Source organism: Esox lucius, chromosome 17 (genome assembly GCF_011004845.1).
Source record: "Esox lucius isolate fEsoLuc1 chromosome 17, fEsoLuc1.pri, whole genome shotgun sequence".
Lineage (NCBI taxonomy): Eukaryota > Metazoa > Chordata > Actinopteri > Esociformes > Esocidae > Esox > Esox lucius.
In genome coordinates, this window is record NC_047585.1 from 20,835,319 (window position 1) to 20,854,578 (window position 19,260).

At 40.7% G+C, this 19,260-nt stretch overlaps 1 protein-coding gene across 1 annotated transcript; it reads right to left on the bottom strand.

The window, feature by feature from the left end:
- Positions 1-269: 269 nt before the first annotated feature.
- On the bottom strand, positions 270-18,783 carry nampt2 (nicotinamide phosphoribosyltransferase 2). Its single transcript, XM_010881670.3, has 11 exons — positions 18,511-18,783; positions 13,353-13,491; positions 12,486-12,589; positions 12,191-12,319; positions 10,588-10,746; positions 3,547-3,677; positions 3,234-3,459; positions 2,939-3,058; positions 2,698-2,838; positions 2,168-2,293; positions 270-2,023 (listed from the first exon to the last, which is right to left on the bottom strand). Exons 1-11 carry the CDS (start codon positions 18,556-18,558, stop codon positions 1,850-1,852), a joined length of 1,497 nt encoding a protein of 498 aa, XP_010879972.1. The 5' UTR covers positions 18,559-18,783; the 3' UTR covers positions 270-1,849.
- Between the last annotated feature and the right edge of the window lie 477 nt (positions 18,784-19,260).

The window sequence follows — 19,260 nt, forward strand, 5'->3', positions numbered from 1 at the left end:
AAATAAAGATATACACGTTTTACTAGCATCATAACACCAGGCCGGTAGGTCACAAGGTGAATAATTAGTGTACTTGATTTGGCAGTATTCACAGCATAGAAACCTTACAGACCAAACATCAGTAACATCAGTTAACTTTTGTTACATCGTTTTTTTAATGATAAGGCAGAAGAAATACAAATACGTTATCAGTCAAGACCATATTTATTTTTGAAATACAAAGTATTACTTTTGTAAAAATCAAAAACTAAATGGAGAACAATTAATTCACTAAAGGTAGACTATTTTCAAAAAGGTATTTACATAAGAATAATAATAATATATATATATATCATTAGTACCTAATCTACTTGTACAATATCATTATAGAAAAAAAAGAGGTAGGGTCAAGTGCCTTTTGCCCAATTATTTTGAACACAAAAATATGTATTTGCTCAAAATAATTTAACATGGGGCAGAGATCTGAAAGCATAGTCTTAATTAGCATGGTCTTAATTAACCTGTGCCTCAACCAGTCCAGACTAGCAGACCAGCATCTAAATCAGACAATTATCGGCATTCCAATTAAAATGATTCACAAAAGTACTTCACACTAACGTTGCAAGTTGGGGATTCAAATAGAAAAAATAAAGCCTCAAATGACTGTGACTGCAAAGGCATTAAAGTCATAGTCAGGTCTGGAGACAATATGGAAGCAAATCTTCAATATAAACAGCACACTAATATTAGTGTAAAAAATGTGCATAAATAGTTAAAAGTGTGCATAACACATACACATCAGTCGCAGTGACATTCTCACAAGATGATTAGTATTCTGCCCCAAAGTGCAGCATTTTCATGTGAAGCAGAATCAGTTGAGTAATAAAATGTTGACGCTTAACATAAGAGACTAAAAATGTTAGCTCTTCAAAGCCTGTTGAAGAACGTAGTTAACCGACGGGAGATGAGACAACCAACTCAGCAGCAAGACGCTTGCATGGCAAAGGAACTTGACTTTAAACCCAGTCTCAGTCTAGGTGACTTAAGGACATTGAGCACCTCTAAGGAAAATTGCCTGAAATAGTCATCTTCGTTGCCGTCATCATGTTAAAAACTAGGAACCATCCTAGACTCCATCACCAGTCTCGACTGCAGGGCCTGATACTGACTTGTATTGGAAATTAGACAAAAAACACGTTTGGGACATTATTGAGATGGCAATGAAATACTTTCAATTAGTGCAATTTTGCCAGAATAGAGAAAAATTTGATTTGAAATTAATTTCATAAAATTGGCAAAAGAAACACAAAACGTTCTCCAAAAACAGAAACAGACCAGCAGACAATCAAGACAGTTAATGGTATTCATTGGAACAATCTGTGATATAAGAAAAAGTATATTTTTATAGGAAATAAAGCTAAATATGGCATCCTTTGTCTCATCATGTAGCTCACGTCACTGGTACTGATGATGTCACTATGACATGATAGATCATCAGGCGCCGGAGAACAGAAGGTGACGCATATAAACTTCTCTTGAAAGACAAAGGTAAAACAAAGCCCCGTGGTCTAAGAGAGACAGCAGGTCAGCCATTGGTCAGAAATGAGTGTTTCAAAAGAGGAACTGCATGCAGACTGATGACCACATCACTCAATGAACTATGTGCATCTAGTGCGCAGAAAAATCACTGCATCGTACCGAGGTGTGCTTCTGGTGCAGCTCCAATAACACTGTTCTTGTGTGCCCTGACAATATAACGGTGTACAGTGGTAGGCCGGTTGTTAACGAGTTACACCCACTACAATACGTGACTTGCCTACAGTCTAGGTGGAGTCGGTGCATTGCTTGAATCAGCGAGGTGTCTTGTTGTTCAGTGTACCCCGTTCATGATGTGTTTCTGGTGGAGCTCAAGGCCCTTGGGCTCGTCCTGGTTGTGCTGGAAGGAGATGACATCATCGTCCTGGAGACGAGCATTCTTCCGGATCTCCTCCAGAGTGTACTCCTGCATTATGGAGCCGTTCTCAAACACCGTCACCAGCATATCCTGAGAGACACACTACAGGGTCAGTACAACACAATGATAGCGAGACATCGGAAAGACACACAAGGGTTACCAAATCTATACTTGAGCGACTGAGGATAGTGAGCATGTATGCTCTTTGCCCCAGGTGAACCACTGTCCCCTAACCTCCTCTGGCTTTCCCACTCCTCGCTCCACCGTCTCAATGAAGCCGTCAGAGTTTCTCCTGAGTGACAGGCGACCTCTTTTTGAACCCTTGGATGGGTCGGTCACAGGCTGCTTGTACACATCCATCTAGAAAAAACCAAACCCACCAGACAAACGCATCAGTAAAAATCCCTAGTGGTCCCATTCCACTTGGAAAACCAACCCATTCAAAGGCTCCCATAATCATTTGTTTGTACATAAACTCCCACAGAAAATGAATATTTAGCAGTCTGACCAGATGTCTCAAGTCCACCAATATTAGGATAATATACACGCATTCCAACAGAAAATTATGGAATGTGCCTCATCGATATTGACCATGCAATGTTGATCTAGCGCTTGGTTCTGCCCATCTCCTAGTGAAGGTTCTGCACACTTCAATTCATGAGCCTCCAATTGGGAGCAACAGCTTGTAGGGCATCTTGTTTTAGCTGTAAATGTCTTTGATCCACATGCAAGTAAATAAAAGCAAGTCAAAGTGAAGAGCATACCCCCTTCCCATTGGTCTCCACGTAGCTACATTTGAAGGCACAGTTGAGTGTGTCCCTGTTGAGCTTCTGAAGGAGGGCACTCCCACAGCCAAAGAACACATTCTCAGAACTCCAGCCCTCATCACGCAGCTTCTCCAAGATCTACACGGAGAGAAAGGGGTTAAACAACGTGGTACGGACAACCAGTTTATAACCAGAGTGGCGTTTATGGGAGGTTATTGTGTGTAGGTTATTTTCTTACATCATCCACCGAGTTGAGATCAATGCCATCACCCTGGATGATACGCAGGTAAGATGGCAGCACCTTGAATCCTTGAGAGTTTAGGGAACAACCGAAGCATTCCTCTAAGATCTTTATCACCTGGGGAGTGAAAAACAAAGTTAAGCACTAGACCCAGACCCGAGTCAGTACGGATGAGCTTGGATGCAACCTGTAAATTAACTGTGTGTCCCAGCACCCAGACCTGTGACAGCTGCAGTGAAATCACACTCGCACGACCTGGAACCCCAATGACAGGGGCACATGTGTTCCTTACCTCAATGAGGGTCTCTGCAGGGTCTCCTGAGTCAGGCCGGATGACCAGGCAGGATTCTTCGCTCCTCTCCATTACTCGCTCCTTCAGCTTGTCCCCCCAGATGTGCTTACAAGCCTTGAAGATGTCATAGCTGTCACTGACCACTGACACCGGGCCTGTGGGAAACTGGTCCAGCAGACGCTCAAAGGCCTCCTTCTCCCTGCTCCGCCCCCAGGAGATGATCGTGCTACCAGACATAATGCGCAAAGCTACAGGTCTAAGGGAACGTGTCCTTGTTTTCACCCAGCTGTGTTTATGGCTGTGTGGTTCTTACCTGTGCTCGGCTGCAGGTATAGAGAAGCCTGCCATGGGACACCCGTAGTATTGCTGGGCCATCAGAAGCCCTGGGACTGTGTCTGTGCTGCAGAAATTCACCAGGTGGGCTGCCCCGCCTAAGGCCGCAGACTGGGAGACAAACACACCGAAACAGTGCTCAGTTTCCACAGTCTCACACCCAGACCCAGCAGTCACACATTCACGCCCTCTGGTAACTACACACAGAGGAGGAGGAAGATCAGGAGGAAGGAAAGAAGGACACTAAATAATAGATGTGAATCCCAGCTCACCATTTGCATACTGTGGTGGTCAAGTCTGCACTTAACCCAACTGCACTTAACTTTCTGTCTGGGTCGGAGACTAGGAGTCAGACGTAGGAGCAGAAGGCCTGTGGCAGACCCAGTCAGGAAAGTTAGGTACAGTTAAGTACTGTTCCTTCTATTTGAATGTCGGAAGCATGTTTCAAATTCGCTGGTTGAAATTCACCTTGGAGAATCGGGTGCGTTGTGATCAAACTCAGGCAAATGCTCAGCTTCTATGGCCACTGCCACACTGGAGAAGGGTGCTCTTTACCGGTGAGTCCTGCTTTCAACTCAGTGTGCAAGAACTCCATTGAGCTTGACTGCCTTAGTCCAGGACTAGGCTTAATCGGTGTCCGAAAACCGGAAGTGGTCATCACTATGAGGGACATAAGCCATAAAACAACTTCTATTATGCCAACCTTATATAGATGTAATTCTTGCAACAACTAAAAAAAATAACAGTGGGCTTGTACCTCATTACAGTAACCCCTGGCAGATAGAGTCATGTGCAGGTTCAGCAAATGGACTGATCAGTGATCCTGGTCTAGGCTACACCTTCAACACAACATGTTCCGAGGGGACATCAGGATCAAATGGTCCTAATTCAAGCTGATGCATGCACTATTAAATTATTGCAGAAATGTGTGCATACCTTTTAATAATGTAAAGTAATAAAGGGTACAGTGAAAAGTAATTTTATTATAAATCCCAAGTTTAGATAACCTTGAAGGTCCAGATTACTAATGAATAGAAATGAATGCAATAGAACAAACACCACTCTACTAAGAAGGCTTTCCACAATATTTGTGTCTCTGTGGGAATTTGTGCCCATTCAGCCAAAAGAGCATTTCTGAGGTCAGCCACTGAAGGCCTGGGACAGTATTGCCATTCCAATTCATCCGTGAGGTGTTCAGTGGGGTTGAGGTCAGGGCTCTGTGCAGGCAACACAAGTTCCTCCACACCAACCTCGCTTAACCATGTCTTTATGGACCCCGCTTTGTGCACAGGGGCACAGTCATACTGGGACAGGAAAGGGCCTTCCCCAAACAGTTGCCACAAAGTTGGAAGCACCCAATTGTCTGAAATGTCTTTGTATCCTGTTGCATTAAGATGACCCTTCATTGGGACTAAGGGGCTTAGCCCAAACCCTGAAACACAGCCCCAGACCATTTTCCCTCCTACACCAAACTTTACAGTAGCCACTATGCATTCTGGTAGGTAGCGTTCTCCTGGCATCTGCCACAGCCACATTCATCAGTCAGACTGCCAGATAGTGAAGCGTGATTCATCACTCCAGAGAACACGTTTTCACTGCTCTAGAGTCCAGTGGTGGCATGCTTAACACCACTCCAGCCGACACTCGGCATTGCCCTAATCATCATCTTCCGCTTATCCGGGGCCGGGTCACGGGGGCAGCTGTCTAAGCAGAGATGCCCAGACATCACTCTCCCTAGACACTTCCTCCAGCTCTTCCGGGGGGAGTATTTTCAATACTTTATTCATGTCACTTATAGACAAACGATGCATGTGCTTAAACAAGGAGACTGGATCTATGCACTGGCGTTGAAACTCGTTAGCCTCACTAGAATCCCCAGGAGAGATCCGCAAAGACGCGCTGTTTTAGTAGCCTATTTACATGGAAAAAAGGATGTTGTATTTCTCCAAAAACTCTTCTTGGTTATTCATGGACAAACAATGCATGTGCCTAAACTACGAGTCTGGACCAATACACTAGCGTTTGAATTAACGACTTTTCATAGCCTATTCACTAGGTGAAAATGTTTTGTGTTTTTCTCCTCTCGGTGTTCTCCTCTCGGTCTTATGATCTTTTGTTTAGCAGTTCATCTGGTTGCCTTTTCACTATCCATTAAGTGTAATTGTTCTTTTTGTACGCTTTTGTTTATTTATTTGTAGAGTTATAGTTACAGACTCTCTCCACCTCCATACAGTCATATATTTTGAGTGTAATTCAGTTGCCAAAAAAGAGAAAAAAAAACAAACATTAAACAAAGTGTTTCATGTTTTTTTACCTCAAATTTTGTCTAGATACCGCAGGTATATCGTTATCGTGGCCAAAATAATTCACGGTAATTGCGTAGTGAAAATCTGATATTGTAACAGTCCTAATTCACATCCAAATTGGAGGAAGTGTTTAGGAATTACAGCCCTTTAATATGTAGCCCACTCTTTTTCAAAGGACAAAAGTTAATCAGACAATTGACACCAAAGCTGTTTCATGGACAGGTGAGGGGTATTCCTTCATTATTTCTTCATCAATGAAGCAGATAAGAGGTCTGGAGTTGATTCCAGGTGTGGCATTCGCATTTGGAAGCTGTTGCTGTGAACCCACATCATGTGGTCAAAGAAGCTCTCAATGCAAGTGAAACAGGCCATCCTTAGGCTGCAAAAAAAATTCAATCACTCAGAGAGATAGCATGAACATTAGGAGTTTGGTATTTTCTGAGAAAATGAAAAACCCAGCAAGCCTAGTTCAGAACGTTGTTGCCCTCCCAAGATCCCCACCCAGGTCGCCCACATGAAAGGCTGTGTCTTTGCTAGGTGTCAGTATAGCCTCTTGATATTATATAATTTTGTCACACATTAACATCACACCAAGTTTGAGTATTTCATTAGACACCATTAACCATTGTGTTAAACTGAGTAATGTTTCTTATTGGTATAAGATTACAACCACCAAAAGCAGCATCTATGAACTGTATTGCTTTTGCTGCTGGCCGTTTTAATAACTTATTAGCCATTTGTGAATGACATCGATACAAAAACTACTGTATCAATATAGGTGATGATAACAGACTTTTTCGTCAAGTGAAAAGACTAGAGAATCGTGTAGTCAGCAAAGTTTGTCAATCCTTAACAAATCCTAATATCCACCAGAACTGTTTTATTTTAGGCTTCCTATTTTGTATCTACTGAAGGTTGTAGCTAGCAAAGCTTTTGTCTATCCTGAACAAATCCAGAGGCATAATGTGTTTTGACTGGGAGTCGAGCGCAAAACCTGTTATCCTGTAGTTCGTGCCTCTAACCACTACACTATTTAACAAGGGTTAGACAGTCATTCACTCACCCACCCACTCTCACTCAGTCAGTAAGAGACATTTGCTCTTCTAGGCCGGCTCTGCTTACAAAAAGAATGCACTAGTGAGGTCTGCAACACAAAAAGGCCTGGACGTCCATGGAAGACAGCAGTGGTGGATGATTGTAGGATCCTTTCCATGGTGAACAAAAACGCCTTCACAACATCACCAGTTCTTCACCAGCCAAGTGAAGAACACTCCCCAGGAGGTAGGCATATCATTATCAAAGTCTACCATAAAGAGAAGACTTCACGAGAGAAAATACAGAGGGTTCACCACAAGGTGCAAACCATTCATAAGCCTCAAGAATAGAGGGGCAAGATTAGACTGTGCCAAAAAACATCTAAAAAAGCCAGCCCAGTTCTGGAACCGCATTCTTTGGAGATGAAACTAAGATCAACCTGTACCAGAATGATGGGAAGAAAAAAGTATGAAGGCTTGGTTCATAATCCGAAGCATACCACATCATCTGCAAAACATGATGGAGGCAGTGTGATGGCATGGGCATGCATGGCTTCCAATGGCACTGGGTCACTAGTGTTTATTGATGATGTGACAAAAGACAGAAACAGCCGGATGAATTCTTAAGTTTATAAGGATAGTCTGCTCAGATTCAGCAAAGTTGATTGGACGTCGCTTCACTTTACAGATGGACAATGACCCAAAACATTCTGTAAAAGCAACCCAGGAGTTTAAGGCAAAGAAGTGGAATATTCTGTAATGGCCTAGTCAATCACCTAATCTCAACCCGATCGAGCATGCATTTCACTTGCTGAAAACCAAACTTAAGGCAGAAAGACCCACGAACAAACAACAAACGAAGACAGCTGCAGTAAAGGCCTGGCAAAGCATCATAAAAGGAGGAAACCCAGCATTTGTTGGGTCATGCGTTCCAGACTTCAAGCAGTCATTGCCTGCAAAGGATACTCGACAAAGTATTAAAAATGAACATTTTATTTATGATTGTGTTAATTTGTCCAAATACATTTGAGCCCCTGAAATAAGAGGACTGTGTGAAAATGGTTGCAATTGCTAAATGTTTCATATGATATTTTTGTTCAGCCCCTTGAATTAAAGCTGAAAGTCTGCACTTGAATTGCATCTCGGTTGTTTCATTTCAAATCCATTGTGCCTTACTGTATAATCTTAGAATGGCACATGATTTAAGAGGTTTACATTTGCAAGTTATCACCTGTTGTTTGATTAGCGGGAGGTCTAAAAGGTGACAATTCACCAGAATAAGAAATCCTGAAATAAGAAACAGCCACACCATTCAAAAAAAAAAAATGGGCCAAGCTGCAATGTTCAGGGAATGTTAGGCTACAGGGCTAAAACAAATGTGATTTTCACTGATGTCGCAAAGTAATCTTATAGGAAAATAAGGTAATTACAGGCAATTATTTTCTTGACCAGTCAGCGGAAACCACTTCATAGGCATACATCAAAAATAGGCAACATCTCCATTTCTAGTGGTACAAACACGTCATTAAATGTTGTTAAATTGCACTTCCATTTGGCTGCTAAATTGCTCTTCCATTTTTCAGGATTAATCACTAGGGAGTGGTAGAAAGATAAGCAGAGCTTTTCCTTAGTTATTGATTTATTGAAATGCCATTTCTGTTGTCAATATTGCAACCAGATGCCCAGTCACAACATTATAGTAATGGCATGAATAAAAGTGTAAAAGAGGTTTTCTACATAGAGAATATGCCTCGTTAGGTGTGGCAACTAGCATTCAGACCTAGTTATTTTCTCTCAATGACTAGATTTATTTTGCAGACATAATATATACTATAGTTCTCAAACTTCTCTTCTGGGATCCCCAGATGTTTCAATACTAATAATTTTGTTGTAGCCCTACACTAGCACACCTGAATTACTAACCAAAGCCTTGGTGAGTAGCTTAAATTGTGTGTGCTAGTTAAGGAATAGTTAAAATACATGGAATGGATGGAGGTCCCCAGGACTAAGCAGAGGAAGAATCACTGGGATATAGTACTACAATCTAAGGTAATGTAAAAAAGGTGAGACAAAGTAATAACAACCTATGAAATTACTTAGCGGCTTCCCAAGCCAAAGTATTTCAAAGCCAATGTTGCTCACTACAATGTGTAACACAAGGTCAAGGCTGATCTCTTTTTATAAACGGATTTCTTGAGTGCTTTAAGGATTGACTCAGCCTTTCATCCAGTAATAGCCTTTAGAGTTTAGTGCTCCCATAGGACATGTAGGCAGTCTACAGGTCCGGACCAGAAACTGGAAGGAGCCAACAAGAAAATATTTGGTTCATTCTGGGTTAAAAAGTGAAATATTTTTTTGGATGGAATTTCAAATGTAGTAAACAACAGCTAGCAAACAATGACCATTCCCATTTTGACATGTTATCTGCATTGGAATTTGTGTGTCCACCTTGTGCTCATGCAATAACATTTTAATCACCAACAGTTGATGACTAGCCAAAGGAAACAGATATAAATTGAAAAGGCTACTGAAATCACTTAGCTGGGAAAACTATTATCCTAATTATCCTGTGCCTCTGAAAATTATTCAGATGCCTGAATACTAATAACTAATCAATCTACACACAATATTCCAATAATGACAAAGCAAATACACCGTTTTCAAAATGTGTGTCAATTTATTGAAAATATATAAAACTGAAATATCTAATGTACATAGTTATTTAGGCCATTTATTTACTACTTTGTAGAAACGTCTTTGGTTGCGATCAGAGCATGGAGTATTCATGGGTATTTTTCTACCAGCTTTGCACACTTGGATTTGTAGAGTTACTCCCATTCTTCCTTGTAGAGCCTTTCAAGCTCTGTCAGATTGGATGCGGAGCGCCAGTGAACTGTGATCTTCGGGTTTCCATTGGGTATGTTCAATGCGGTTCAAGTCTGAGCTTTGAGTGGGCCACTCAAGGACATTGTCTTTTCCCAAACCCACTCCTGCGTTATCTTGCCTGCGTGCTTAGGGTTGTTGTGCTGAAGGATAAATCTGCAACCAGCCTGATGTCCTGTGTGCTCTGGGTCTTCAAGGACCTCTATGTATTTTACCTTGATCATTCTTTCCTCAATCCTGACCAGTCTCCAAGTCCCTGCCAATGAAAAGCATTCCCAAAGCAGGATGCTTCCATCACAATGCTTCACTGTAGGGAGGTATTTAGCCAGGTGATAAGCAGTACCAGGTTTTTTTGGTGCTTGGCATTCAGGCCCAACAGTTTGATTGTGGTCTCATCAGACCAGAGAATGTTTAACCTGATGCCATCATAGATCCTCAGACATACAACAACATATTGAGAAGATGAAGGGGTCTGAATACTTTCTGGAGGCACCATTTTCTGGGACTACTTTCACATATTCTACGTAAACTGTCAGAAAGGTAATTAAAACCCTTGATGAAAAAAACTCTAGTGTTTAAAAAAAGATAATGCTACACTAAAGAAAATCAATAGATTAATGCATGTCTCTTAGCTAAGTACTGTAGCTTAAAATGTTCTAAAAATAATAATGGTGCAAGGCAACATAGCAGTAGTCCAGCAAATAACTGAAATAAATAATACTAAAGCAACTATTCCCAAGAAGACAAAAAGAAACCAGAGTGATGGCCATCCCTGGCTGGGTATGAAATGTGTCTTACCTCTTGCGAGGAGACCCCTCTGTAGCCAAAGTCATGAAGTTTGAAGTCCAGGCCTTCCAGATTGCCTGATGTTGCCTTCAGGTGCTTGGCTAAGATCTTCTTAAATTCCCTGGAGATGGAAGCCACTGTAATGGGATACCACATCTGGACCAGCATGGTCTGTGGAGAACAGAAACACACAGTCAAAACAACTTTTTGACTGGAGAAGTTGAGTTTGTTGAAGACAGAGACGGGTGAGAAATTAAAGGAAAAAACATAAAAACATAGTGTCTCAGTAAGGTGTTGGGCCACCACGAGCCGCTAAAACAGCTTCAATGCAGCTAGGCATAGACTGTACATGTATCTGGAACTCTATCGGAGTGATGGAACACCTGTCCTTCCAAAGACATTCCCACTGTGTAACGATCCAAAATCTCCAAAAGGTGTTCAATTGGGTTACAATCTGTTGACTGCGAAAGCCAAAACATATGATTCACAACAAACACACACTCATCAAACCACCCTGTGACTCCTCGTCACCAGAATACGGTCAAGGATGAGTCATCTTGTTTGTCACATCTCTGTAGACCAGTGCCAGCGGTTCTTGCACCACTAAACTCCCAAATGTACATTTGTGTTGGTAATGAGGAGTTTATGCACTGCAGACCTACTATGACATCCTTCTCTGTGTAGTTCTCAGTAACCCGGGAAAGACGTGGTCTTCTGCTCTTCTGTTGCTCTTCCTTACACTTCACATTCACTCACATGCATCTTGGTCATAAAACGTGCGCTTTTGGACCACAATTTCTGACCCTATTTAATGATCTGTCCCATAGATCTAAATGCAAATGTAACTTTAGTCACTCTTCCTTTTGGAACACTTGCCCATTGAGCAGTATTTTTAATTGAAGCTAATGCCAACAGAGCCCCAATAATGAACCATCTTAGAAAAGTCACATCTTGATCTAGGTCAACTGGGCCTGCTCAGCATTTTCTACATTCCACAGAGATAGGATGTTAATTGCTAAATTGTATCAAGCAGTAAATCTGTTTTGAAGGATTTGTCCAGAAGCAAAATGTGGTAAGCCATTAAAGGGAAATTAACACTGTCCACTTAATGAGGTGTCAACCTAAAATTAAGTGGACAGTGTTAGGTTTTAATGGTCAAGCTGTTAAATGTATACAGGGGAAACACTGTATACCCAATGCCGAAGAACAATGAGGATAAAACATTTCACTAATGGTCCTCAAACATTGTTCCCTCAACAAAGAAGCTTTGCTGAAGAGGTACCTTAAGTGTACACCAACCATTTAGAGCCAAACAAATACAGGTTGTCCCAATAAACAATATTCAACACAAATGTTACAAGCTTGTCAGTCCTATCTCAACAATGATTTGATGACAACATGCTAAATTATGTACAACATTTGTAATTAGTTGATGGGTAATGTGTTACAGAAAGTAATCACTTACAGCTAGTGTGTGTAGGTCAGTGTAGACGTGGGCAGGCTGACTCACAGGTTTTAAAAATACACACATCATTATATTAATGTATTGAATTTGAGAGAATAAGTACAAAAAGATTACGATGAACTGGAAACTAACAGAGGGAAATCAAATTACCTCAATATAGTTGGTAAGCCAAAAGAAATCTGGGTCTGTGTTTTCCACTGTGAAGAGGACGTTTCCCCTGGGAATAATCTTTCCCTCTGGAACCGCTTTGATTCGGATTGGAAGACGGCCATCATACCTCTGATGGAACAGCACACAAATCTACAATCAACCTCAACTGTGTGAACATCTTACAGTCAATAGCCTTAACGTTCAGAATACACCCAATAGAAAAACTATATTATATATTGAAAAGCTAAAATAAGAGCCTGGAGTGTCTAATCTGACTGAAAGGCATCCCACTTACCTCCATCACTTTCCTCCAGCCTTCCTCATCAAACACAGTTTGTTTAAAGTGCATCTGGTAAAATATTTTCGCTTCCTGAATCTTCTCCTCTGTGATAACCCTTCCTGAATAGGGTAGACAATAGGACAAAGTCATTAATTAATCTGAATTAAAACACACACACACACACACACACACACACACACACACACACACACACACACACACACACACACACAAAAGATCCTCCTTTATCTCAAAGACATTTAATAAAAACTCATAAGCACATATTTATCTCTCTAGCACTGGCTAAAATTCCTTTTCAGCTAGGCAACATTTGTTGTCATTGGTTGATCAAGTGCAAGAGATACACAGACTGTGATCGTGGTGGAGCATGCAGGAGTGCCTCAGTAGTCTTTGCCCTTAGGGATCCTCTCTGGTTGATTTTTTAGGTAAGAGGTCACCCAATCCACACATACTGTATGAGAGCATATATGGGGTTGGATACAACCAATCCTGACTAGCGAATTAGGCGAGTTGATATTGTTTAATGGCAATCTCTTAGGAAACCAAGTTATCTAGATTATGCTGCATGGAAGTGGCCATTTAGTTGCATTCGCAAATAAAACCATTAAAGTTGGATGAATTAAATCTGCGGTCTGCTTTTGTAAAATCTTTTGCACATCCTTCACCATATTGACTTAGTGGGTCATCCACGCACATCATGCGACTCAAAGGACGATGCTGGTAGTAAACAGAACCCATGCCAGCGTGACACAGCAAAGACATCAAACACACGCTGGGCTGAGGACACCTCCTAAGCCCTGACTAGCCCTCAATAGTTCCCGTTAGTGCCCTTTCTCGGGATTGAAGACAAGGTGAACCCACCTGAAAGATACTTCTTCAAGAGGTACTGAAGGCCAAAGAACACCACCTCGTTTAACTGAGTGCCCCCCTTCTTACGGCGGCACTCAAAGTAGGAGTAGACCTTGTTGACGTTGGGAGGGTACTGTTTGTAGTGTGTGATCTGTGGAAGACGGATTACAACACCATCAACCACAGCGAGGCGACATGCTGTAGGGGAGTCAGGAGAAAAGACATGCAATCCAGAAAGCAGAGGATTTTGTTCATACAACATGGTGTCAGTAAAGACGGCGTGAGGAGAAAGGTAGAATTCATGTTTAAAGGTCCTGCGAAATAAGCTTGCAGATCATTTTTACAGTCAAAGTGGTGTAATTCAAAGCGACATCATTTCTGAAGACAATGTCAATTCGTAGTGTCAAATCAATGTATAAATCGTTCCTTTTTCACATTTTGCACATTTCTGACCTTGAACAAATAATATGACACTTTTTCCTAGTACAATGCGACAGTGATGTGAAGATGTTTTAAATCTTGCAAGGATGGTGTAGATGGTGTATGGATGCAGCGACACACTTTTCACAGACAGTGGTTTTCAAAAGCGTTCCTGAGCCCACGCAGCGAATTCCACTACAGAATTGTCTGTTTTTAATGCAGCGCTGCCTGAAGGCCTGAAGATCACGGCCACCCAATATTGGTTTTCGGCCTGGTCCCTTGCATACAGAGACTTCTCCGGATTCTCTGAATCTTTCAATTATATTATGTACCATAGATGACAAGATTCCCAAACTTCTTGCAATTGTACATAGAGAAACGTTATTCTTAAAGTGTTGCACTATTTGCCCGCTCAGTCTTTCATAAACAAAAAAAAATACACTGGAAAATTAATGTTGTAAAATGTTATTACTGGCCCGCTAATATGCTTTAAATGGTAGATTTCTTTTTTTAGAGGGTTGTGTCGTGCACAACAGCAAAAGGCCATCAAATCAAATAGATACAAAATTGTCTTTAATGAAAATGAATTGTCTTTCACAAGGTTGCAGCAATGACAGTTTCAGACAAGACTTTGGCTAGAATCTTGTTTCCTTCTCCAATTGACTTGTGAAACAATGACTCTGTCGAGTCTGCTTTGTAAGCATCTGTGGAAGTCTTGCAATGTACAAAACTTTTATTCCCTCTACAAGGTCAAATGTGCAAGCAACCAATAATGTATTTTTCTAATTCCTATTGTACTAAAAACATTTTATGAAAAGCCAAGTGAACATGTAATGTTTTTGTCCTCATAATAACTGCAGAAACTGTTCCCACTGTATTTATTGGGTCAGTAAGCATGCATTTATTTCTTCAGTCTCCAAATTATTATGATGTAATTTTTTTAATCAGACTGACTTCTTTTGTCAATGGAACAACTGCAGTGGGGATTTCCTGGTGGCTAAAATTTGACATGATGTATATTAGCTGAAAACTAGTCCAATTTGTTTTTACACACAACAGAGTTTACCAGTGTGTCCAATAGGTGTCTCCATAATTACAATGTAAATATAAGTGTGTGTGAAGTCAATGTCTATCAACAATAGTAAAACCTAAATAATAGGTCCCCACAAGTCCTGACCAGGCCAAATGCTATTTTAAGTTTAGGGGGGAAATAATTGTGCATAGTGTTAGAACTGGGGTTGCTTTCAGGCTAAGTCATTACTGGTTAGGGCTGGGTTAGGTTTAGGCATACAAGCAAAGTTATTAATGTTGTGTGTGTGGACTGAGCTTAGTTATTCTACAGTACCAGCTTCTCATCCACATCCAGAGTAGTTTTCTCCTGATGTTAAAAGCAAAAGTCTTATTATTCGAAAGGTCCAAAATATTCACATCTAAATCTGGCTATGTGTATGTTGTTCTGAATAGCAAGTCAACAAATGGTACAAACTAGAGCTAGCCTAATGTTTTTTTTGTTGTTCTCTAAGTATTACACTAATTATCATGACTGCTCATGCTCTGCACGCACGCTCTCCCCGTATCCACCCACCCACACACACACAATAGCTGTCTGTTAGTTTTTTTTATAATTAGCCAAAAATCCTGACAATCGCAAACAATAAATGTTTACTCGCAAAATGTTTTCAAAGTAACCCAATTTACAGAAAAAAAAACACGGCCATGGCAACATTGCCGACAGCTACAGGCGTAAACCTGTTTTGTAACTATTCGTTTTGCAGACCACAAGGAGTGTCTGGAAGTTTAGCCTCTTTGTAGTTCATGTAATACAAAGCAAGAGGGATATTTTCTGTATTTATATGAAAAGCTAAGCGCTAGTAGGCCTGCTTTTTTATTGAGATGGGTCCTCCATGCATAATTTTTATTACACTCGCACAGCTGTTAATGCACACTAGGGATGCAATGGTACAAGGTATGTTATCAAACTGTTCGGTACGCCCCCTACGGTTTAATACGCACACGTGAACCGCAGAGTTACGATATGCCGATCATTTTCCTATACATGCATAATTATAACACTGCAGACTATACACACGTTGTAGATTCAGATCCGCAGAATCAGACGGGTAGTTTGTGAACAGGTAACCCCCAGTTCACATAGTGATGTGCAGTTCGCAAACAAACCGTTCGTTTTGAACAAATATTTTTAGTGACTCAGGACTCAAGTCCTTTTTCTAGTGACTCTTTGTGACAATTGTATCGTTCATTTGAACATTTGACAGCGGATAACTAAAACATGATCACTTGCTTCATACCCAATCCTCCAGCTCAGTTCTCCGATCAAATTCTATGTGCATTCGCAGAGAAAAATAGATTAAGGCAGGAACATCATAAAGACATGTTTATCACTGATAATTGAATGCATACTATAATAATTAATATAGTTAGTTGATTACTGATGCCATGAAAAAAAGATGAAAACAAGCATGGAGCCGCTGCCTTTGCCTGACTAAAAAGACTTGTGAACCACTGACTCGGTCAGTTTTATCGTTCAATTGAACGGTTGTTTCTTTCATTTGAATGACTGGCAGCAGGGTTCTACCCAACCTCGGCATACGCTGTTAGTGTTACGTTCACAAAGAAAAATAGACCAAGACAATAACATAATAAAGACATGTTTGTAACAGATATTTGGACACATGGTAGGTCTAAAATAATTAATGTGGTAGTTGATTTTTGATTGTAATGATAAACACATAAAAATCACACACTGAGCCTTTGCCTAAGTAAAAAGAGTTGTGAACGTCTGACTCGGTCAGTTTTATTGTTCAATACACAAGGGGAGTACTGACGACTGACCAGGGGAGGGCTGACGACTGACCAGGGGAGGGCTGACGACTGACCAGGGGAGGGCTGAAGCTTAAACAGCTTTTTCTATCGACCAAAATGAAATGCCAGCTACTTGCTAGCTATATTTCTAAAACAAATGGCATACATCCATTTTCATTAAAAACTTTAAGGCCTTTAAAAAGACAAAATAAGACGATTTAAGACTTTAAGGCCTTTGATTTCGATAAAATCCTTATCCTAAACAACAAAGAACAATACCTAAAAGCTTAGGTGTGATTCAGTGTTGGATCAAATGCCTGGAGATGGTGTAAGTATGGGATCAGAGACCAGCAAACTTCTATACAGATTTACAAAGGCCACAAATAGATGCCGGCTGTTATTGTGGTAATTTGAGGGGAGAAATGTTACAGCTGTTGACACACTGATCTAATGAACCGATTTAGACAGCTACTGCAGTTATTGAATTTCAAGTCAAGCCATGTCTACAGCAGGGGTGTCCAAACAGTTCCACAGAGAGTCGAATGTCTGCTGTTTTTTTTCTTCCTACAAATTGGTTCACAGTTCACACCTAAACAACCAGATGAGGGAAGAAACTAACCAATTAGTAACCTAATTAGTTAATCAAGTGCAAAGTGAGAGAGAAAACCTCTGCCCTCTGTGGAATGGTTTGGAAACCCCTGGTCTACAGTTTCTAATAAAACAAAATGCACTGCTTTTTAAACAGAACATTGTTTAAGGACAAATCTAAATAAATGCTAAAATGGTGATTAATCACCATTAACAACAAAAGACTGATTAATTGCAATTATATATTTTGGTTCAATTTACTTGCTTTTAAGATTTTGCATTCTCTTTCGCATGTTTTGTAAAACTAGCAGCCAGCCCCATCACAACAATAAAAGTTTCTGAATGTGTAAATCAAAGTCGTTTTGAATAATTCTGTTTGGATAATATTAATGGAACCCTGTGTAGAATCCTGCCTCTAATCTTTACAAAATTTTAATTAAACAATAATGACCTGTCTCCTCTTCCCTTACGGGAATATTACTAGCTAGTCCAAGGTGGTTGGAGGGAGGGGGCGGTAGTACTGGGAGCGTCTGGAGTGAGTAAGAGTAGACTACAACCGGCTGAAAAGTTCAAACAGGGAATCTCAGGCACTCAGAAGTTCCATTTTGTCGGAAATATATATATAAAACATGTATTTAAAGCATTTCGTGCAGATGTGTCTTCTGGTCATTTATGCTCATAGTACTATAAAAATGTAACATATGTGCCCTTTAATACATTTAAAGGGAATGAGAGCGCGGGTGGCTTGTTTTCCTTTTTCTCTTTCTACGTACTAGGCTACGATTTGTCTGGCAATATCTATGACAAGAAAGACCATTTTGTTCTTGGTCCTTTTTGACCTCTGTTGTGGTCGTGATATTAGCATACGCTGCCTGCAACATGAATTTGTCAGGAATGTAATTGCCAGCTAACGTTAGTAACCATTAAAAGTTAGTAGGCGTTTTTTAAATTAGAAATAGGAGGGCGGCGCACCAGCCGTGGATAACCCCAACGTCATTACCTAACTAGCTATAGACGTTTCATTTCGGTTTCGTTTACGGCCTCTCAGGCTAGTTCTTGAAATAAGGGCCCCTCCCCCTCACGTGAATGTCGCCTGCATTGTAGCAGAGACTTCTATGCTATACCGTACGACATGGCATTGGACAAAAACAAATGATACAAATAATTGTCAACATAAAACATCTGCCAATATAACGATGTACTGTCCATTCACAACACTTAGCTACCAAACGATTTGTAGACAGTTTCTGATAATGACCACCTGATATTTGAACAGTTGAAATGAAATACCTAGCTAGTTAATTTAGAGGGGCAATGATTGAATCATCATGACACCCACCTTGTATGAATCTGTCGCCAGCAAAATATTAAAATCCTGGGCTGCCATGGTTATTACACTGAATGAGATGTATGCTGCTGCTGTGCCCTGCTTCGTCACTATAGCGATGAGAACCGGAAAAGTGACCCTCAGGACGGAGATAGCAACTAGTTAACTAATCATACAATCCATTGGTTAATATTTCTGTGTTTATAGTTAACGTTTCGTTTTCCAGACCACCGCTAAAGATGTGACCGAGAAACTGGAGGTTGGGAGTGTGGACTTGAAACACGCATGTCAGAAAGCACGTAGTTAGTGAAGAGGCGTGGTCACGTTTTTTTTTTTTTATCCGGGTGCGTTTGTAACCAAGTGGAAATTTACCTCATACGACTGACAAAAACAGAGTTCAATGGCGGCATCAACCGGAGATGCAACATTTTCCTACCACCACACTGTCAAAAGCGAAAAAGCTAGTGACTGGTCTGGGACAAAGCAAGTCGATGGGCGTTTGTATACAAACAACCCTCGCCATTCCAGTCTGGTCCAATCACAGCAAACTGCACAGGGACGAGTTTATCATCTGATCGTGGCAGTATATGAACTCCAATGTCAAAAGAGCAGCGTCGCGTTTAATCAATGACAACTAGGGTGTAATTAGGCGGTAAAAACGAAAAGGCGTTCGGTACTACTTTTGATTGGGTGGCCTTTTTATAGGTTATGACCATGGTTTTGTCCAAATTATTATCACTTTTGTTTGTGTGAATGGATTAT